The sequence below is a fragment of the Elephas maximus genome, chromosome 5 (genome assembly GCF_024166365.1).
Source record: "Elephas maximus indicus isolate mEleMax1 chromosome 5, mEleMax1 primary haplotype, whole genome shotgun sequence".
Taxonomy (NCBI): Eukaryota; Metazoa; Chordata; class Mammalia; order Proboscidea; family Elephantidae; genus Elephas; species Elephas maximus.
This window is the reverse complement of record NC_064823.1, coordinates 78,644,524-78,668,144: the sequence shown is the minus strand read 5'-3', so window position 1 is coordinate 78,668,144 and position 23,621 is coordinate 78,644,524. Positions and strand designations below refer to the sequence as shown.

Here is a 23,621-nt window from a genome sequence, read left to right as displayed (position 1 = left end):
AGATGCCAAGCCACAAGAAGATCACCCAGGAGCAGAAGCTCAGAAAAGTCAAGGTCCTTCCTCCAGAGTCAACAAAGAGAGAAAGACTTCCCCTAGAGCCAGCACCCTGAATTCGGACTTCTAGCCTCCTAAACTGAAAAAAGAAAAACAAAAATCCATGGCCATTGAGTCGATTCCAACTCATAGTGACCCTATAGGACAGAGTAGAACTGCCCCGTAGAGTTTCCAAGGGGTGCCTGGCAGATTTGAACTGCTGACCTTTTGGTTAGCAGCCATAGCACTTAACCACTATACCACCAGGGTTTCCTACCTAAACTGTGAAGAAATAAATGCATATTTGTTAAAGCAACCTACTTGGGCTATTTCTATTATAGCAGCACTAGATAACTAAGACAGATGGCAAACCTATTGTTCTATGTATTTCACTACAATAAAATAAAAAATATTACAAAACTCAGAAAAAAATTAGATCATCTCAATAGTCCTACATCTAGGAGATATGAATAAAGTAGCTAAAATGTTCACGTAATTTTTTAAGAAATACCGCAAAATTCGTATGACTCCAGACACCACTACTGCTGTGCAGATCCATGGTTATACACACTTTTTGCCATTCTCAAATACTTACTGTATCACCCACGATTTTATCTACTACCTCTAGTACGGTTATGGCTGTTCAGATTTTAGAGATGGCAGAAAAAGAAAATAATTAAGGCTCTCTGTTATATGACTTCCTCCAGATCATGTGACTATAGAAAGGAAGCATTAAAAAAGAAAAGCCAAACAGATTTTCTGATTGTTCTTTCCATTTTCTGTTAGAGCAATGCTTCTCAACTCTGTTCAAATCACCTGGGGGTGTATTTAAAAATAATGGTGCCCAGGCCCCACCCCAGACCAATAAATAAAAGAATAAGGGATGAGGCTTGGGCATCAGTGTTTTTTAGAAGCAACCCCATAAAATTTTATTTATCTCCTGGATTGAGAATCACAGCGCTATATCATGTTAGAGCAGCCTCCCTCCATTCTTTTCTTCCTCTTTTCCTCCCTCCTTCCCTCCCTCTTCTTCTCTCCTTTTCTCCCTTTAGCAAACATTGCATAGCTGCTTCATGAGAACATGTGGGACATGTAAACAGGCGAGCACGTGTGTTTCAGTAGCTGTGACTGCAGTGTGCACAGAGGATAGTGAATTCCACCAAAGAGAAGCCTGGGGGGTTGGTCAGGAAAGACGTCACAGAGGTGATGCTTTAACGAAGTTATTCTTTGGTTTCCTCTTTATCCCAACCTCTCTAATTGTGGCATTTGCCCAAAATACAGTACGCTCATTGTCTTAGTTTGGGTTCCCCCTGAGAGCAGAGGCTGTAGAGAAAATCCTGAAGCAGAAAAGCTGAGTCTGCCACAGCATGAGCTTGAGGTGGGCCACCAGCAACATGCATGGAGGAATCCAGAGCTGTGCTGGAATCAGGCTGAGTGGATCACCTAGCATCCTGTTAATAAGGCAGTTTTTTCAAAGATACTTCCTTCCCTTACCCCTGTTAGCGATCCCTTCCTTCCACACTAATTTCCTGAACTGGACTGAACTTTCTCGAGCATGTGGGCCCTCCAGGGGAACTGGAAAAACTGACAGGGTTAATGTGGGTCTCTGCCAGATACGTAGTTTAGCCAGTAGGTTGGTGACTGAAAACAACTTTGATGGAATTAAAATCCTTCAAGCTATTTCAGACAGCAACTACCAGCTGTGACAGCTGATAGAGATAATATGTCATGAGAAACACAATCTTGCTGGTAAGTGAGTAGCTGAGGTCTTCCAATATCCAATTAGCAAAGGATAAAAATTTTTGTTTAAAGTGTATAAAAAAAAAAGTGTATAGGAATTGAAAATTCATGCTTAATAGGATTTATTCGATGTAGATTATAGTAGGTGAACTAAATTCATTCAACAAGTATGTTTTGAGCACTAACAATGTGCCAGGTACTAATTCTAGGTGCACTTCAGAGAGGAAGCAACAAAAATCCTGGTGCTCTTAAAACTTACATTCTAGATGCCCCTAATTGTAGATATCACTTTAATGATAATTCTGAATTTTACCAAAATATTTCAGATAAGAAAAAGGTTACAGCCAATAAAATATTATAGAAGAAATAATTTAAAATATTGCAATAGTAGTATTTCAGAGGTAGGTCTGTGAATGATTTTTGTAATTCTTGCCTACTTTTCTGTGTGTTTCACATTTTCCTTAAGAGGAATGCATAACTTTTAGAGTGGGGAAAAAAAAATTCAAGGATGAAGGTAAAATCCAAAATACTCCTTGTCTAACCTGATAAGGCTAGAGAAGTTTTCCAAAAATTACTCACAGCAGGCATAAACTTTGGAGTCAGATAACCTTGGGTTCCAATTCCAGTGCTCCCCCTTAATAGCTGTGTGACCTTGGATATGTCACATAACCTTTCTGATTTAATTACAGGATCATAATCTATAAAAATGGAAATATATGTCAGCCTCAACCTCCAGAGTTTTTAAAGATAATAATTCAACATACATAAGAAAACTTTAAGTAACATTCTGTACATGCTCAATGTTGGCTAAATTGAATTGGGAGAGACCCACGAGGATCAAACATGGAAGCTCTCATAGACTGCTAGTGGGAATATGAATTGGTACTACCACTTTAGAAAAGAGTTTGGCAGTTAAAAAAAAATTAAATATACATTTCCTATATGATCCAGTTATTCCATTCTTAGATATTTATACAAGAGAATAGAAAGCATATGTCTATACAAAGATGTTTTCATGAATGTTAGTAACAGCTTTATTTATCATTGCCCAAAACTGGGAACAACCCAAATGTCCATCAACAGGTAAATGGATAAACAAACTATGATACATCCATACAATGGAATACTACTCAGCAATAAAAAGGAATGAACAATATGGATGAATCTCAAAGTAATTATACTAAGAGAAAGAAACTAAAGAGTACATACTGTATGAATCCATTTATTAAAAAATTCAAGAAAATGCCAACTATAGTGACAGAAAGTAATTCAATGGTTGCTTGGGAGTGAGGCATGGAAAAGGGAAGGGTGGAGGGATTACAAGTATTGGAAACTTCTGGGTTAATGGATATGTTCACTCTCTTGATTGTGGTGATAGTTTCACGGGTGTGTTACATCTAATGAAACCATATATTTTAAATATGTCTAATTTGTTATATGTCGATTTCACCCCAATAAAAAATGTTTCTTAAAATGTTTAATAATGGTGGCTGAACACCATCTAGTCTTCTGGTCTCATGGCAAAGAAGACAGTTGTTCATGAAGGCAGTTAGCCATACATTCCATTTCCTCCTCCTAGTCCTAACTCTCCTTTTTCCCCTGTTGCTGTAGGTGAATAGAGAACAATCGTCGTAACTTGAATGGCACCTTGCAAGCTTTTAAGACCCGAGACACTACACAAGGAATTAGGAGGTAGAACAGATGTGCTAAACACATATTAGGCCAATTAACTAGGATGTCCCATGAAGCCATGACCCTAAACCTCCAAATCAAGGAACCAAATCCAAATCTCCTGAGGTGTTTGGTTGTACATAAGCAGCCTCAGCAGCTACTTTTTTTTTTTTTTGTCATTGTTGTAACTATATCTGTCACACAACCTTTGCCAATCTAACATTTTATAGGTGTGCAACTTATCGACAGCAATTACATCAGTCAACTGTGCAACCCTACCCTTAATCAATGCAGTTTTTCCATCACTGAGCTGGATGGTGCCTGGCTACTATTACTGAATATTTTGATCAATGATTCTATAGAAGAATCCTGATCAAAAAGAGGAAAACGCAAAACAGAATTTCAAATTCTCCTGGAATCCAGACTTTCTGGAACAATGAAGTCTAGATGAACCCCTGAAACTATTGCTCTGAGATATTCTTTAAACCTTAAACCAAAGATATCCTCTGAAGTCTTCTTAAAACCAAATAATAGTTAGCTTAACTGGTAAAGAATGCCTTAAGTATTGTGCCCTTTTAAGATCTATTCATGTGGGGTCAAATTGACAACAGCAATTTAAAAGATCAGATAGGAAATTTAGGGGGCAGTGAATTTATGTTAATGAAGGAGGAACAACTTCGTAAAGGAGGGTGAGAATGGTTACATAACTTGGAGAATGTAATCAATGTCACTGAGTTGTACAGGTAGAAATTCCTGAATTGGTATATGTTCTGCTGTGTATATTAACAACAACAAAAAAATAAAATTATTTAAAAAAAAAAATCAATCCCAGAACTCCCTTCCTTCTCAGTCTTAGACTCTGGTAGAGGGAAGAGTGAATTAGGTGACCAGTTGATTGTGAGAATCCAGACAAGACTTTCCACGTGAGTTGTGAGGATAGATTCTCCACAGGGAGAAGAGATTTAAATTTCTCAGTACAGCCAGTCTGAAGTTATTAAATTTTTAAAGAATGGTATGGATTTCTGTCCAGAGCCACAAGACAAAACTATAAGACAGGGGCTACATTTCTCACCTGTCAAGAGCTGATATAGCAAGCACAGAAATATAAAATGCCTCATCAAAAAATTAATGCCCCCATATTCAGGAGGCTACTGTACCTGGGTGACAAATTTCAGATAATAAAGTGAGATGCAAATATAAACCAGTCAGGCTGATTTTTTTTAAAAGATAAAACAGTGATACTCATGTCTTTGTTTTTTGTAAAAAAGCCAAACTGGTTTTGCCAGTATTAACAGTGACAAATAATAAATCCCGGAAAGTAGCATATGAATTTCAGGGCCAAACTAAAGGACCAGATTAAATGGATTAATACCCTAACACCTGCAGTCAGAAAGAGGGAATTTGTGCTTAGGGACTGAAAGATGTGATTTTGTTTTAGTTTTGGCTGGCACCAGCGGATGAGCCCCCAAATCCCCAGATAGAAATAAGAATTCTGGGCTGGTTTGCTAAATGCTGTTTGGCATTTAAAAACGTACAGATATTGTTCATTTGTGCAATATCTTAGCATTATCAAAATTTTTTGTAGTTAAAATGACTCTGGAAAAAAGGTAACATGTTTTCTCTGCATCATGTTATTAGAGTGTTGCTTTTCTAAATTTTTCTAGGTCATTTGAGATTTGACATAGAATGATTACTCTAGCCCCAAAGTCATGCAGTAAGTTTTGTTATTGTCTAACTGGCTAACATAGTACAAGAGAAGCTAGAATCTAGACCAGGGAGCTGCGAGGGACCTTGAAGAATAGCCAATGAAATTATGGGGACCAGTGATGGCTCACCAATCACAGGAGTAGGATACGTGTAGCCAAGCCCTATAACTCCAGTATCTAAAAGCTAAACCTTCCCACAGTATTAGAAATTAGGGGAGGTTCATAGAAAGGACTGTCAGGCTATGGGGGAATATAAACCTTCAGAGAGAAGGTTTAGAGAACAAGGCAATAGCTCTACTATTCACGTTGTTGATTTACTACGTAAACCCCAAGAGAAAGGAAGTAACATTTATTGAGTACCTGTTGTTAGCCCAGTCCCTGGGAGGTAAAAATAGTTAGTGTGCTCAGCTGCCAACCAGAAGATTGGTAGTTTGAGTCCACCCAAAGATGCCTCAGAAGAAATGGACTGGAGATTGATCTACCCAAAAAATCAGCCATTGAAAATCCAGTGGAGTCCGACTCTGACACACATGGGGTCTCTGTGAGTTGAAGTGAACTCAATGACAACTGCTTTGTTTTTTGATTTGTTGTTAGCCTGGCACATAGTACAAGCCTAGATAATTAAGTTAACATGTGCTTCCACACTGTTGTAGAAAAAAAATCCACAACTCTGACAAAGGGTCTTAGAAGGCAGAACATAAATGCTTGAAGAAAAATACCAAGGATTCTCTATCTTTGGTGAGAATACAGCATTCCCTAGCCTTAGAAGCATGGCTAGCACTTTGACATCTTTCTCTTTGTTTCCCCACACCCCCGCTTTGCTAGGTATCCAGATTAGCTCCTTTAGCCAAGCTGACCTGACCTCACGAAATGTTCAGTATATCCATTCCAGCGAGGCTGAGAAACACACAGATGCCTTCAGTTTTATGCTCTCTGATGGAGTCAATGAGGTATTGCATGGGTATTGATTCCCCACAGCCTTCTTGGAGTGGAATGGGTGGAGTGACTGGTGATATGAGATCTTTGCTTTCCTCAGCTTTCAGCTAAGGGATAAGGACAACCTCTGACAGCCAATAGGTCTCTTCCCAAGGGTACTAACTTTCAGGTTCCTGGTCAGACAATCCTGCCAGGAATGGAGAGAAAGGGAAAGTAGCACCTACTTTCTACTTGTGGGGTGGGTGTAGGGACAGGTGATCCACCTGTACATTTCTGCCATCCTAGGTGACTCAGACTTTCCATATCACCATTCTCCCTGTGGATGATTCGCTGCCCATTGTCCAGAGCCCAGGGATGCGAGTACAGGAGGGCGTGAGGAAGACCATCACAGAGTTTGAACTCAAGGCAGTGGATGCGGACACAGAGGTAAGAGAGCTCACCTGGGTTCTCTGACTGGTGAGAGGCAGATTTGGCAACATCTGTAGCGATCCTGAGGTTAGTGGTGAGGTTTTAATTCTTGAAGGATTAAAAGTAAGAAGATTACCATGGCTTCTGGAAAGGAAGAACTAATACATTTGAGACCGAACCATATTACACCCTTTCTCAAATCTTAAATATATTTGCCCTCTCACCTGGATTACATGTAAAAATTCTGTTAGCATGTTGATTTTTTATCATGATTCGTAGAAAATTAGGTAGATGGCATTTTATGCAATGTTTTTATTATTCCTTATTAGAGTGAACAGGGACTTTCTACACCTATACGCTTTTTCCTCCATTTTTCCTCCCTCATCCAGACCTCTCTGGCTGACAAATTATTATTACATCCTCAAAGAACTAGGCTTTATGCAGTAAAGCAGGGCATGTGGAGACCAAGATTTTATTTGTGTGATGCTTCCAGATTAAAGTATCAAACATTCTGACATTATTTAGCTCCCATAAAAGAGTGCCATAACACTTAAGGATTCGTTCTATGTATACTCGTCTCTATGCTGGCACTTTTCATTTATTCATTGTTTCAACAAACGTTTATTATCTACTAATTGTCAGGCTCTGTTCTAGATACTAAAGAGTTGTGAATAATACAGGTAAAATTTCCAACCTTAGTGAGTTTATAACCTTTCGGGGGTGGGGAAACAGAAAGAACATACAGTATCATGTCAGATAGTGGTAGTGCTATAAAGAAAAAGAAAAATAAAATGAGGTAAGAAGACAGAGAGCAATGGGCATGGTATTCTAGATAAAGTGATCAGGGTGGGTCTCTCTGAGGAGATAGCATTTGAGCAAATACCATGAAATGAGAAAGCAAGCTATGCAGTTATCTGGGAGAATCACCTTCTAGGCAGAGGAACAAGAAGTGAAAAGGCCTGGTGGTCAAGGATGCTTAAAACCTTTGAGCTGCAGCAAAGAGACCAACAGGCTGGAACCTAGTGAATAAGAAGAGAAGCAGGAACCCTGGGGCCAGGTCACAGAGAACCTTGTTGGCCCAGATCAGTCCTTTGCGTTTTATTCTAAGTTGGTGGGAAACCATTGTAAAAGTCTTAAGCAGGATTTTATGCCCCTTTCTTTTCCCTTCTACAGGTCACCTTAGAAGCAGCAATTCAAATGAGAAATTAACTGCTCTTCTGATGCATATAGAATTCTGTATATAAGAGTTTTAGAAAAGTAGAGAGAAATCGATGGAAAAGAAATGAACCATTTTTAAAAGTCTAGTTCCTATCATTCTGGTTAAAAAATAAAAGGCAACTGCCATTGAGTCAATTCCAACTCATCATGACCCCATGTATGTCAGAGTAGAACTGTGTTCCATAGGGCTTTCAATGGCTGATTTTTTCAGTAGATATCCAGATCTTTCTTCCAAGGTACTTCTGGGTGGATTTGAACCTCCAAACTTTCAGTTAGCAGCCAAGCTATTAACTTATCTTTTAAAGACTAAAATTTCAAGTTTTCCCCAATGACCTAAGAAGAGCCAATTTAAATGTTTTAGTCCTACAACTGAAGGCACCAGAATATAAATCTAATCGTAGTAACCAATATGGTTTCTCTCTTTAGCTTTGTTTTTGGTATCAATAAAGAAAACACAACCTTTATAATTGTTTGTAGGTTCTGCTACTCTTGACCAGCTGTTGGCCATCCCTTACTCATCTGGTTTCTGTTACGAACTCCTCTCCCGCCTTTTTGTTTCCTCGTCAGGCTGAGTCTGTCACATTCACCATTGTGCAGCCCCCACGCCATGGCACCATCGAGCGAACCACCAATGGGCAGCATTTCCGCCACACCTCCACCTTCACCATGGAAGACATCTACCAGAACCGGGTCAGCTATAGCCATGATGGCAGCAACTCCCTCAAAGACCGATTCACCTTCACTGTTTCTGATGGGACAAACCCTTTCTTTATTATTGAGGAAGGAGGAAAAGAGGTGAGGGGCAAAGACAATGGACAGGAACGACATAGGAATGCATGTTGATGTTGGCTAGATGAAAACATAAGATTTTTATGTCAAGTATAACATGGTTCAAGTTCTTGTTCTGTCACCTACTAGCTGATTGACCTTGGGCAAATAACTTACCCTCCCTATGCCTCAGTTTTTTATCTGTAAAAGGGATATGATAATAATTACCAACTTCAATTACTTTGATCTAGGGGTTGAAGGAAATAATCCACATAAAGTGCTGAACAATGTTGACAGATATAGTGAGCAGTTAATAAAAGGTGATACCCCTTGCCATCGAGTCAATTCCAACTCATAGTGACCCTATAGGACAGAGTAGATCTGCCCCATAGGGTTCCCATGGTATAGCTGGTGGATTCAAACTGGTGACCTTTTGGGTAGCAGCCAAGCTCTTAACCATTGCATCACCAGGCTCCAATTAAAGGTAGATAGTTGTTATTAATATTACTGTTGTTATTCTCTTTTTCTTTGAATGCACCATTTACTTTTTGAATTTGGCCCCAGATTATCTTTTACATGTCCCCTCAGTCCAGCTAGAGTCTCAGTCTCATGAAAAGTAACAGCCCAGTGGTTAATAGGTCGGCTTTTGCTTTCAAAAGGTGCTGATTTGAATTCTGGTTCTGCCGCTTACTAGCTGAGGGTCTTGGTAAATCATTTAATGGCTCTAAGCCTTGGCTTTCCTGCCTATGAAACAGGGAGGATACCTATGCTCCCAGTGTACATAAAGCCCTTAGCCCAGCGCCTGGCACGCAGGAAACGTTTGATAAAACACCTTTGTCATCATTTTAGGGCCAACTTGTGAAATAGGTGAAGATGCTTTTCTTGTGAGGTCATTCAACTCTCAAACTTGCGAATTGCTCCATTCTAACATCAGATGTTAGGAGACAGTTTAAGGTCCCCTTTGCTACCTTCCCCATGCCACTTCTTCCCACCACTGCCATTTTTACTCCTTCCTTCATTCCTTAATCAGGTATCCTGTAGTACCCTAAATTTCCCCTGGGGACAGCTGCAGCTCAGGTGAAAGACAGGCCAGCAGGCACCCTTACGTCACCCACGTCTGGATCTGACTTGCAGAAGTGGTTTTATGAGCAGCATGATCACACACTCCCATACTTCCAGGATAACAAGAAGAGCAGCTTCTCAGCCCTGCGGAGTTCCTTTTCTCCTGTGAGGATGAAAGATTATTTTCCTGGAAGAAGGTTCCTGCTGCATCCATTAGAGAGAAGCAGCCTGAGAGAAGGTCATTCTCACTTGGCCTGTATATTCGTGGGCTGGCTCTTGGGATTTCAGTATCTGCACTGCATCACCACATGCAGGTCATTGGTTTTAGTTTTTTCTCTCCCAAACTGTTGTTGCTCCCAAGTTAGTTTGACTTTCTGAAGAGAAAAAAGATTTCAGGATGTATCAGCAAGAGGGCTACCTCTTTGGTAAACATAAAAGGTCACAGCAGGTCTCCAGAGGGACCCTGTCATTTAAAAAATGGAAATTATTTAGAAGGCGAGTTGTAGAAGATTGAAAAGCCAGCATCTTGTTCCCTTGTGTGGCATCTTGCTATATTTGCTCAGGAAGAGTGAGGTGCTGAGTCATTGTCGATGTGTGTATGTATGTGTGTGTGTGTACATCTGTGTGAGAACAAAATGATAAACCAAACTTCCTTTTCTTTTCTCTGCTCCCACAAGTAGTTTTATTTCACCTCTATGTTTCTTCTGCCCCTTTCCTCATATAATAGCTCTCCCTCAGAAAAATAAAAGAAGGCAGGAAGATAGATCTCTTCCCATGAAAACTTCGAGGTGGGTAGAATCCCACCTGGAAGCTTTGACATCATCATTTGTTTTAATTTTTTCATGGTGATAAAAATATACATAACAAAACATTTGCCAATTCGACAACTTTTATATGTAAAATTCAGTGACATTGATTACATTCATGTTGTGCGATCTTTGTCATTATCTTTTTTGTAACTGACTTCACTCGACAGAATGTTTTCAAGGCTCATCCACATTGTAGCATGTATCAGGACTTCATTTCTCTTCACAGCTGAGTAATATTCTATTGTATGTATATACCACATTTTGTTTATCCATTCATCTCTTGATGGACAGTTGTTTCTACCTTTTGGCTATTATAAGTAGTGCTGCGATGAACATTGGTATACAGGTTTCTCTTTACACTCCTGTTTTCATTTCTTCTGAGTGTATACCTAGGATTGGGATTGCTGGGTCATATGGTAGTTCGGTGTTTAATTTTTTGAGGAACCACCAAGTTTTCCACAGCAGAAGTACCATTTTGCATTCCCACCAGCAATGGATGAGGGTTCCGATTTCTCCACATCTTTGCCAATACCTGTTATTTTCTATTTTTTTGACCATTGTCATTCTAGGAGGGGTGAGGTGGTGTCTCATTGTGGTTTCAATTTTCATCTCCCTAGACATTAACATTTTAGTGATAGTTTTCATCAGACTCTTACAAAATTTTTAACAAGGGTTTATCTGTTTATTGTTTCATCTCAGAGTAGTGTTGAACTCAACTAAAGAATGAATAGGTGTGTGAGAAGCAATTTCCATTGTTGAATGGTGAAATTCCAGCAAGAGTACCACTTGATTCTTGCTCCTTTTCTTCCCATGTTTCTTTCACTTTATCAAACAATATTTTCCCTTAAGCCTCATGACAAATGGCAAGGAATGGAAACTGTGACTCAGCTGCCCATTGGTCATCTCTGAAGTGTAAAGGCCTCCACTTTTGTAGGCTTTTCACACAGCATACTTCAGGTGTGTGTGAATGATGAGTTTTCTTCTCTGGCCTCCCCCACAGATTATGACCGCAGCACCTCAGCGGTTCCGAGTAGATATCCTCCCAGTGGATGATGGCACTCCTAGAATCGTGACCAACCTGGGGCTCCAGTGGCTGGAGTATATGGATGGCAAGGTAAGGCAAATGGGAAACATCTGCCACATTCACACTAAAGAATTTATGCCACATCCTTAATCATGGAATGGTCTGTGACTAGAACTCCAGTTCATCTCACACGTTCATCCTTCCGTAAGTGAGCTGATTTTCCTAAGACTGATTCCTAAGGCGATTAGTTGGTTGTGTATATGGCTGTTGTGTTGTAGCTTCCCACTGAACCAGTCAGGTTTTTAAAAATGTATGAGCCAAATTTAATGCAAATTCCTCCCATACCCTCTTTGATATTTTTCTGCATATTCAGAATGATTCCATTCTCTCCTCAATACTCTCTAATTAGGCATCTACCTCCCATCCCTATCCCACTGCAGTGACTCTTATCTATATCACCGATGTCCTCTGTTTTGCCAAATCTAAAGTGAATTATCTGTTCTCACCTTACTAGATATGTTGTTGTTGTTAGCTGGTCCTTCACCACCCCCAAGATCAATTGTGGATGGGACCATTGTGATCCACAGGCTTTTCAATGGCTGATTTTTGGAAGTAAATTGCCAGGCCTTTCTCCCTAGTTCATCTTAGTCCGGAAGCTCCACTGAAACCTCTTGGTCATTATAGCAACACACAAGCCTCCACTGACAGATGGGCTACCATAGCTGCACACGAGGTGCATTGGCTGGGAATCAAACCTGGGTCTCCTGCATGGAAAGCAAGAATTCTATCACTGAACCACGAACACCCTCTACTAGACCTAGTAATACTTAATGCTATTGACCGCCCCCTTCATTCCTTTGTTGAATGAATGAATGAGTGAGCGAATTAAGGTTTAGCCAGTAGATTTAGACAATAATGAGATAGAGTGTATTTAATATCTTACCCCATTTCAAGCGTTGGAACTGACTCCTATAAGGTATAAAGTGAACATCTTCCCTGTATCATTCTTTCAAAGTTCTAACCTTCTTTCAAGGCTAAACTCAAATCTCACCTCCCTCCAAAATTCCTCTCTCCCCAAATCCAAACCCAAAACCAAAACCAAACCCACTGCTGTCAAGTCTATTCCAACTCATAGTGACCCTATAGGACAGAGTAGAAGTGCTCCACAGGGTTTCCAAGGATGTAGTCTTTTTGGAAGCAGACTTCCTCGTCCTTCTCCTGAGGAGTGGCTGGTGGGTTCAAACCGCTGACCTTTTCAGTTAGCAACCAAGTACTTTAACCACTGTGCCAGCAGGGCTCCTTGTCCCTAACTCTAGATGGGATTAATCTTGCCCTGTCCCCCAAACTGTATAGCACTCTTTGTATCTCCCATTGTGGCACTAGCCATAATTTCCTTGTTCCTGAGCCTTTCTTTCCCAATAAAGCATGGTGTCTTGATGGCAGAGGCTGAGATGGTTTCTATCCTTGTAGCCCCTCCAAGCCTAATAGAGTTCCCCATGCAGTAGGCATTCAGTAAATCATTGTTGAACTGAATTAAATCTGAGTCAGAGGGTCCTGCTCCTTCTTTATTCCCACCTCAGGAGTTAAATTTAATGTGTTTCTATTCCAGGCAACCAACCTGATCACCAAGAAGGAACTGCTGACCATGGACCCAGACACGGAGGACTCACAGCTTGTCTATGAGATGACGATGGGCCCCAAGCATGGCTATGTGGAGAATAAGCTTCAGCCTGGCACAGCTGTTGCTCTTTTCACCCAGGGTGGGGACTTTGGGAACCGAAATATAGGAGGAATCCATTCTCATGCCACTCTCCCAACCTTCTGGGTCTTTCTCACAGCCACTTCCACCTACTTACCTCAAGTAATCGATTTCCAAACAAATAGGTCCTTTAGTATGGAACCATCCAACTTTTGAATTTTACTTCTCTGGATTTTTTTCCTGTTACAGAAAACCCTATGGAGTATAGTTCTATTCTGACCACATAGGGTCACCATGAGTTCAAATCGACCACAGCAACTGGTAATGCTGAACTATAACAAAGAAAAATACATCTTTACCATGCTTCCTCAGCTCCCTGTTGCTTTATGTTTTGACCAGATTGTCTAGACAGGATCACATGATACTGCTGTGTTTTCTTTAAAAAGAAAGGAAGGAAGAAAAAAGACTTTATGGAAGATCTGTCATCCTGTGAGGTTTATTTTTTATGCCATGAGGGTTATGGATTTTTTTTTACAAGTTTAGCAAAGAAATTAAAACCAGCATGTATAGTTTGCACAACAGAAACATTTTCCTGTTTTGAATCACATCAAACAAACAGTTTTGTGTTTTAGCCTTTTTTTTTTTTTTTTTAACCTTGGCAGAGTCTTCTAGACTTCGTTTGATGATGGACCTGATAGAGAGCAGTCATTGCAAAGTTGCATCTTAAAATCCATGCTCCATATTTACTTTTTGCTCCCCATCTTCAATCTTGTATTCTCTCTTAGGTCCCATATGGCTGTGCCTTGGGTACAGGCTGTGTCTTGTGTACAGAACCTTCTTTAGAAGGAATTAGGGCTGAATGTGAGCAGATATATACAGATAGGGTCATAGGTTTTTCACTGTCAGCTCTCTCAGATTTGCCTTTAAATATTTGACAGACATTTACTGAAATACTTCTCTGCCAAGATCCTGGAATTCCCATTCTACAACACAAGGGTACTCTCTGTATAAAGACAGGTCTTTTGTTACACACAGCTACAGGATTTTATTTTAAAATCTGGCAGAAACATTTATTTTTAGGACTTTTATATTTTTTGTACTTAGGAAAAGGAGTTCTGTCTGTAACCCAATAGAAGAATAAATTGGGTGTGTTGGTGTGGGAATCTGTGAGGCTGTCTTGACACCCCCGAGTTAATTCAGTGAGTCTTTTTTCCCCACAGAGGATGTGAACCTGGGGTTGATTCGTTATGTGTTGCATGAGGAGAAGATCCATGAGATGATGGATAGTTTTCAGTTTCTGGTGAAAGACAGTAAACCTAATGTGGTCAGCGACAATGTCTTCCATATTCAGTGGTCCCTCATCAGCTTTAAATATACCAGGTACAAGTGTTGTTGTGTTTTATTCTTGAAAAATGAATTGGGCAGCAGGAGAAATAAACATGAAGCACCCTGGGGGTCAGCTGTAGTTATCTGATGATGCTGGTGGTGGTGATGATGACGGTAGTGGTAATGATGATGGTAGTGGTAATGATGATGATGGTAGTGGTAATGATGATGATGGTGGCAATAACAATAATAAAAATAATAATTGCAACAATATTTATTGAATACTGCACATACCAGGCATTGTATTAGGTACCCCGAGCCGTGGGGGTACAGTGGTTAACAGCTACAGCTGCTAACCAAAAGGTCAGCAGTTTGAATTCACCAGCTGCTCCTTGGAAACCCTATGGGGCAGTTTTACTCTGTCCTATAGGATCTCTATGAGCTAGCTGGAATCAACTCAGTGGCAACAGGTTTGGGTTTTGGTTGGTATTAGGTATCCAACATATATCATCTTGTTAATCTTTGCAGTTATGAGATGAGAACCATTGTTATCCCACAGAAACAAAGCAATAGAGACAGAAAAAGGTTGAGTAAGTTGCCCAAGGTCACATAGCTAATAAGCAATAAAACCAGGATTTAAGCCCAATGATCCAGAACCCATGGTCTTAAGCACTGTGCTTTACTGCCTCTAATATAAGTATTCTGGCTTCTGTCTTCAAGATTTAAAAGATAATCCAGTAGAACTGATGAGGAAAATAAACAATATATTCAAGTTCTAAAAATAAACACTGGGACATAATAATAATACCTTCACCTTCAATCTGTATTCTCCCTGTTAAGCTTACATGCTCTCTTAGCTCCTCTGGTTTTCACTGCATCATACAGGTTTAGAGGTAAATTCATAGCTTAATGTAGACAACTCTCTAAGATGCTTTCTTAGTCTCTTTGGGGAGTTAGGCAAATGGAGAGGCCCTAACTGGTAAACATGGGCAAGCACACTGCTGATTTTATATAGGTTTAAGCCCAGCAACGATTATAATTTTCTGGGGAGAGTAATAATTCTTTAAATCTACACTTCAGAGACTCACCATTTTAAGAAATCAATTCTGTGATAATTCAGATGAAAATTGGAACTTTTCATATCGGGGGAGGGCTTGGTTTCATGTGCTTCAGACATAGGTTCTTTCGCTCTTACACATACTTGGAGAATCAGAGCAAAAATCTCAAGCTTTAGATATGTAATCTTTTGTTGTTAATTACCTTTCGTTGTAGGTAATTCAAAACGTTTTTTTTTTGAAGGTTTTATCTCCTTCAAAATAAAAAATGACCACAGAATAGGTGTTAATAAATTTTACAATATTGAAACCATACAAAGTATCTTCTCCAACCACACGGAAATGAAACTAGAAATTAACAGGAGGAAAACTGGAAAAAACACAATTATGTGGAAATTAAATGATACACTATTCAACAACCAATAGGTCAAGGAAGAAAGCCAGGGAGAGATCAAAATTAAATAAATTAAATACAGCTGATCTTTTTTCTGTTTTGGCCAACCCTCTAATGTTTAATGGACTAAAATTGTATAGAGGGCCCCAAAGTTTGCACTGAGGACTTATTTCTCAGAGGCTCATGGCCTGCAACCCTCACAGCAATAAGGCCAGGCAAAGACCAGAATGTGCTCCACTTACTTGTGGCTTTTCTAAACCTACATAATTTGTATTAATTATTAGCACATGAAGAGTTTGTTGCCTACTTTGCAAAAGCAATAGAAATTCCTACCAGCCAGCTAAGGTAATCCCATCAGTCCCCACTGTCATAAAGCTCCATTTATCTAAAGACCTTTGCTATCTAGGCCTAAGTAACATTTTCTTACTACTGGCACTGTCCTGGCTCAGTTACACACTTCCCACAAAATCCGGCCCAGTCAATTCTCACCTGAGTAAAGTCATTAATTGCCTTCTGAGCAGCAGCCTTGTCAGAAAACCCATGACCTGTTCTAATTATTCTACCACACCAGGGAGAAATTGTTTATAATTTCTTCATGTCCTGAAATCTAAAGTTCGTGGCTCATCTGTGGTGTCCATCTTCTAAATGACACTCAGCTCTTTTTCAAAAACGAGGCATACGGCATTCTGCATTTACAACTTCCTTTTCACTTAATTTTGTGACTCTTCCAGTTGAGCATGTTCCCTTCATTTATAACCCGGCTTCTTAAAGGAACCAACCTTCCTGTTCTCTGAACTGCCTCACACCAATGGCCAAACAGAAAAGGCAAGCATTAAACAAGCAGTTTCTTCGCAGTCATGGGGCAGATATTCAGAAACTATCTTTTTGTGTGCTTCTAGCTACAATGTCAGCGAGAAGGCGGGGTCTGTCAGCATCACAGTACAGAGAACGGGGAACCTAAATCAGTACGCCATCGTCCTGTGTCGTACCGAGCAGGGCACTGCTAGTTCCAGCTCCAGAGTCAGCTCCCATCCTGGGCAGCAGGACTACGTGGAGTATGCTGGCCAGGTAGGTGAGGGAGTACCCTCCTGTACCAGAACTTCTGGGCAGGCTCTAGGCTGTTGTGGCACCTTTCCACTTCTTTTTACCCCACTTCCCTTTCCATTGTTTTCTTCCTACGTACTTCTTTCCTCACAGTCCATCTAATCCCCAGCTACAGTTTAACTGGGAAGACTTAGGTGGTGGTCTAGCTTTGTAATCTTTACATGTTGGTAGGATATACTTCATGACCAAAAGTCTTTAAGGCATCATGTTGTACCCTAAGCCTTTGGTATCCTGGTGCTTCTTCTCCCCTCACCTCCTTTACCTGAAGGAAGGAACAAGAGACTGTAGGGAGACCAGTTGGGCAGCTCTTGGAACAGGTCAAGTGAGAGATGATGAACTTGAATGATAAAGTGAAGATAGAGACAAATGGATGGATTCAACAGATGGTTAAGAGGTAAAATTGATGAGATTTAGCAGTGGGGTAAATATAGGGTAGGAAGGAGAGATGGATGGTGATGCTTCTTGTTAAGAGGAGACACCATACATAAGAGGAACAAGTTTGGTGAGAGGGTGATCATGATTTTGCTTTGGACATGTTAAATCTAGATGGCTTAGAGACAAACAAATTGACACACACACATGCATGCACACACGTGCATATATATCTATATGTATTTACATATGTGTATATATGTATGTATATGTATGTGTGTTTGTGTGTGTGTGTGTATATATATATATAGGAACCCTCGTGGCACAGTGGTTAAGAGCTCAGCTGCTAACCAAAAGGTCAGCAGTTCGAATCCACCAGTCATTCCTTGGAAACCCTGTGGGGCATTTCTATTCTGTCTTATAGGTTCGTGTCACTGTAAGTCGAAATCAACTCAATGGCAATGGGTTTGGTTTTGGTTTATATATATACATAAACACATATACATACACACACACACACACACACGTACAGTGAAACCTACTCGATGGGACTGCCTTGCTTTTCCAGGTCTCGCAAGTTTTCTGCCTTTGAAGGGTCTTTGCAGTCTTACAACATTTCTGTTGCTGTCTATTAAGAATCCTACCTCATAAACACCTAGAATATATTTCTTTTCGATTTTATAGGACTGGCAAAGAAACTGAACCAGTTTGTTATGATTTGCATGTTTATTCAAATTACATACAGTTACGTACATGTACTATTCAAACAAAGATATGGGTAAAATAGTTCACTTTTACTTTTACTTCTTGGAACTATTTCTGGCTTTCGCACCTGCACTTCTTCGTATTCAGGTTGCAATATCAATTTTCTGATTCCATCCACATCTTGCAATTTCCGGCTTTCAGAAAATATTTATTAGTCTGATATAATTGTTTTAGTGAAAAATATTTGAGTTTCCCTTCTCTAACAGGTTTCCACCTCACACAGGTTTTGGCATTTTCAGGTTTATTTATTTATTTTTTTAATGTACATATGTGTGTGTGTATCACATACATAGTGTACATACATACACACACATGTGTAAATATGTGTGTGTAAGCATGTGTAGGGAGTGCAGAGAGGAGTTCTGGGATAGAGATTTAAATATGCAAGTAATCTCTGTACCAGTGGTAGAGTCAGAGTGTAAAAGGGAGAAAAAAAGGAGAAAGTAAAAGCATGAGAGAATGGATGGGACTTAAATAGTAAACTGCTTTACAGCAGGGTGCCATGTATATGTCATCTTCTGTATATTGGAAGGAAACCCTGGTGGCATAGTAGTTAAGTGCTATGGCTGCGAATCAAAGGGTCAGCAGTTCAAATCCACCAGGCACTCCTTGGAAACTCTGTGGGGCAGTTCTACTCTGTCCTATAGAGTTGCTATGAGTCGGAACTGACTTGATGGCACTGGGTTTGGTTTTGGTTTGTTTATATATTAGAAACCCTGGTGGCATAGTGGTTAAGAGCTATGGCTTCTAACCAAAAGATCATCAGTTCAAATCCACCAGGTGCTCCTTGGAAACTCTATGGGGCAATTCTGCTCTGTCCTATAGGGTTGCTATGAGTCAGAATCGACTCAACGTCGATGGGTTTATATATGGCACAATGCCTTTGTATTTATGAAATGTTAGTTTTGAAATGATGTAATTATTCTTATGGCAAGACAAGTCTCTGTAAAAAGAAGTAGGTGCAGTCCTTTGAGACATTACTACTGGACTAAGCTAAGGCCTCTTATATCCAGTTTAAATGAGAAATTAGAAAAGAATGGATGCTCTAAAGAGTCTTTCAGCAAAATGATGGGACAGCGTATGTCTTTGTGTTTTCCAAAGGCAGTGTATTCTAGATTCTAAATACAGATCTGTTGAATGTTTCATTGTGGGGATGGGAGGGGGTATGTTTTGAAATGTGGGGCTTAGTAAAACTTAATTAGTTGATTAGATATATAATAATAACTTTCTGTTTGATGAAAATCATGTGTCTCCTGATTTGTGTGCCTCTAGATGTTTATGACTATTTTTGCATGTGCTTTAGTTGTCTACGTTTACACAAAGTGCAGTCAGGCCTGTTGCCTTTTCAGTTTGGGGCAAGTCTATAGCCCTGGACTCATTCAAAGTTTTACCTTTTTCTTTCTTTCTTTTTTTTACACAAAGTAAAACCGGGATAAATCCGTGTAAGTTTCCTAAAAGTATTTCTCTGTTTTGTACCAGGATAAATCTGTTCACATGATAGATCTAGCCCATTTTAATGGTAAAAGGATTTAGCCAAATATAAGTTAAAATTCAGTCTGGCTTGTTTATAATGTAACTTTCTGTGAATTCAAGTTCATCATTCAGTACACTGAGATTCTGTGTCAATTTTGTTTGCACAAGTAATATGGCGGTGGTATTAGTTATAATGTATTGTATTAGTTCAGTGATTTCATTATACATTTCCTCTTTTAGTCCTCCTATAAGGATGTGAAGTAAGAGTACTATTATTTAGCAGATGAGGAATTTGACATTTAAAAAGTTTCATATCCTTACTTCGGGACATACAACTTGAAAGTAACAGAACAAGGACTTGAGGCCAGAACTTGACAGTCCAAATTCAGAGATCTTTCCAGTTTAACTTGGAACAAATAGAAGGGGAACTGAGTAATCAAAGGATGACTATTGCTGTCCCAAGTGAATTAATAAAATGGGGTATAAATAGCTACTTACATGTATCTTCCTACAGTCACCAAATGCTAGATGTCTTTTTTCTGTATGTCCATATAGAAACAATCAGCCCCTGATTTACAGACGAGGAATAGGAATAGGTGAACAAGTGTTCCAGGTGATAGAGCAGAAAGTTGGGGCTGGAAGAAACAGCTATTTCATCTGGTGCTCTGCCTACCAGATCTGGATTCTGTTTTCCCATGATGCTCTGGGGAAACAAAGCAGGAGAAGCTGACGCACAGCTTAGCTCATTGTTGTTTCCTTTGTGACAGGTGCAGTTTGATGAACGAGAGGACACCAAGTCCTGCACCATCGTCATCAATGATGATGATGTGTTTGAGAACATCGAGAGTTTCACAGTGGAGCTCAGCATGCCAGCATATGCCTTATTAGGGGAATTCACCCAGGCAAAGGTCATTATCAATGACACTGAGGACGAGCCTACCTTAGAGTTTGATAAGAAAACCTACCGGGTCAACGAGAGTGCTGGTTTCCTTTTTGCACCTATAGAAAGAAAAGGTCTGTTGATGCCAAAGATGACAATGACCTATAATAATGGTTAACATTTATTGTGCCCCTCTTATGTACCAAGTGCTTATATATCACATTAACTTATGTGTTATAAGTATATATGTTAATTCATTTAATCCATAGAACAATCCCTATGATGTGTTGTGATCCCAATTTTACAAATAGAAACTCATGCATTAATGGTTTAGTAACTTGCTCATGGTCACGTGCTTAGTAAGGTGAATGGAACTGGGATTTCAACCCAGGCAGTCTGGCTCCAGAGTCTGAAGTCTTAATCATTATTCTGTACAGCTGTAATAGCTGAGAGCTATTGGACTTCAGTACCGAACAGGAATAATTTGCCGTTGTGTAAGAGTTGGAGCGTGGAAACTGAAATCATAGCTTTGGAGCAGGAACATGGACTCAGTCACTTCAGTCATAGCTCTCTTGGCAGTGGGATCCTTGTCTACTTCTTGAGTTAAATTCTTATCTTGTTTAAATCCTCCCAGGGAAGTAAATTCATCTAGTTTGTGGGAGGTGGGGGAGGGGGAAAGAAGAGAGGTGGGAAATCTTGCTTTGTTTTCTACAGTAAATCTGATTAACTACTAAACAGAGTTTGTGACACTGCACGGAACTTTTAATATGTCACTGTAAGCTGGAACTCTCTAAAGGTTCAGGCTTATTTTATGGTAGAAGCCTTTGTTCTCTTGAGTATTGATTTGCCAAAACTAGTGTTCTCTGTTTGCCTGCTTTGGGGAAATGCTGAGCTAGCCTCTCTCAGGGAGCTACTCTGCATATAGTTTAGGACCCTGTTCCTAAGACCTAATACCAAACACGGACAGAGGCACTAGGAAGAAAAAAAAACCCTACTCTACCTCAGTTTTTCTGTCTAGGAAAGAGTATGCCCCCCACCTACAATTTTACCAGGGCTTTCAGGAGAGATTGGCAGGATAATGTATGACTCAAAATATGGTAGTGACGTCCATCATAAACTGTTCTCATAATGATCCTAGCCATAGTTAGTACTATCAGAAGGCTTCTCTTCCTAGTTAACTTGTTACAACCCCCATTTACTCTTAAATTGGACTAGATGACTTTAGACTTTAGACTTCCAAATTATTCATGAACTCAGTATTCTTAGTCAATCACCCAATACATAAAAAATTCAGTAGCCTTGGCCAAGGAGGGAAGTTATAGTTTGTAAGGACTGGCTTACCATTTTCACCTTAGTTCTTAGAAGAAAATGTGTTAAAAAATTTCCTTATGCAAGTACCCTATAGAGAGCTCAGACAAGAAATAAACTGCATGTGGGAACATCAGTTCTTGGGGGGTTGAACATCAAAACAAAGATCGTATGGATTTATGATTATACAATATCGAGGCTTTAAAACACATGGAAATTAAATCCCTATTCAAAGCCACAACGTGACCGTAAATGATGATGTCACATCTCTTTATTGAGTCTGCTGACTGGGGATTCATGTAATAAACACTGTAAATAGCACAAAACCTTGGTGATGCTACTTGGAAAACAAGCACACCCCACTGATTGCTCTGGGCCAGCAAGCCAGGCCCAGCACAGAGTATCACTGAGGGAAATGGCAGCACTAACAAAGTCATTTGTACAGAAATGAGGGTTTTATTTTGCTTTGTCTTTAAAAAAAAAAAAAAAAAAAGCTTGTTTCTCTTTGGGAATTAAAATGCAAAAGTTTATTCAGAAAGGCAGTGAACTGTGCTCATAGCACTACCTTCAGGACACAATTACTTTGCTTCTTAAAGTACCAAATATGTCTCTTATCTTCCACCCGCTGTGGTCTTAGATGGTGGGCAATGACTCTTGTGAATTAACAGAGCACAAAATTTACAGAATAGGAAATCCATTTTGAGTCGTTTGGCAAAGTATCTGGGGGTATATTAAATCCTCAAGTGGTTTATACCACAGGCTTAAAAGAAACTTCAAGAAGGTTTTGTGTCAGAGTTTCAACAGAAATAGTGAAGGACTGCGTCAGAGAGGATTAAGCTCTGTAAATTACCAAGGATTTTAAAATTTAAGAAGTGCTCATTCAAATGCCTTGGTTTTCTTACCATTTGCATTTCAGGAGATTCGAGCAGCATTGTATCTGCAGTTTGCTACACCATCCCGAAGTCAGCTATGGGAAGCAGCCTCTATGCTCTAGAATCAGGCTCTGATTTTAAATCTAGAGGGAAGTCTGCTGAGAGCCGGGTGATATTTGGGCCTGGTGTCACCATGTCAACCTGTGATGTCATGCTCATTGATGACAGTGAGTATGAAGAGGAGGAAGAATTTGAAATTGCCCTGGCAGATGCTTCTGACAATGCCCGCATTGGAAGGCTTGCATCAGCCAAGGTGCTCATTAGTGGTCCCAATGATGCCTCCACTGTTTCCCTGGGCAACACAGCGTTCACTGTCAGCGAGGATGCAGGTAATGGACAGCATCTCTGGGGTTCTATCACCATGTCCTGATACGGTTCTTGAACAGTTTCCTCCTTAAATTTGAGAATGCCCTTAAAATATTGAGAACGCTATTTGTCAATGGCGCTGTTGTTGATCTGAAGCATCAGAACCAAGAATGAAAGGTGTGAAATGTAGGGGCATTTCATTTTTCTTTGTCCAGTTATTGATGGCAGAGAACTGGTTAATGAGGCTTAGAGCTTCATTAGTTGATCCTCTGTAGCCCAGAGGGAGGGCGTGGTACTAAGTATTTTGACTCATGAGGAAAATGAATTTGAATTACTGAGGTTGGAGGTGTGTTATTTAGGGTACCGCTAGCTGCTGAAACTCCAAAGTTTCAGTGTCTTAACCCTATGGAGGGTTATCTTAATATATAACAGTCCAAAGCAGTTGGTGGAAAGATGTCTTTCATATGGTATTTCAGACACCCAGGCTCCTTCCTTATTGTGACTCCATCATCTGTAAGAACCTCGAAGTCCTCTGCCTACTACTAGCAGACATACTGCTGGCAGAAGTATCAGCAGCTATGCCGAGTACCTACAGATCTTGAGCCAGATCAATGTCTTTTACCTCTTTTAAG

The 23,621-nt window shown here is 39.9% G+C and overlaps 1 protein-coding gene across 4 annotated transcripts in view; it reads left to right on the top strand.

Annotated features, from left to right (window-relative positions):
• Positions 1-23,621, top strand: part of FRAS1 (Fraser extracellular matrix complex subunit 1) — a 532,476-nt gene that overhangs the window by 436,600 nt on the left and 72,255 nt on the right. For all 4 annotated transcript variants that reach the window (XM_049885934.1, XM_049885933.1, XM_049885936.1 and 1 more), the window contains 9 exons: positions 5,976-6,100; positions 6,372-6,512; positions 8,280-8,507; positions 11,352-11,465; positions 12,985-13,135; positions 14,295-14,454; positions 16,749-16,917; positions 20,331-20,577; positions 22,668-23,012. In XM_049885934.1, the coding sequence (XP_049741891.1) occupies positions 5,976-6,100; positions 6,372-6,512; positions 8,280-8,507; positions 11,352-11,465; positions 12,985-13,135; positions 14,295-14,454; positions 16,749-16,917; positions 20,331-20,577; positions 22,668-23,012 (1,680 nt within the window). The remainder of the gene's footprint in view (positions 1-5,975; positions 6,101-6,371; positions 6,513-8,279; positions 8,508-11,351; positions 11,466-12,984; positions 13,136-14,294; positions 14,455-16,748; positions 16,918-20,330; positions 20,578-22,667; positions 23,013-23,621) is intronic.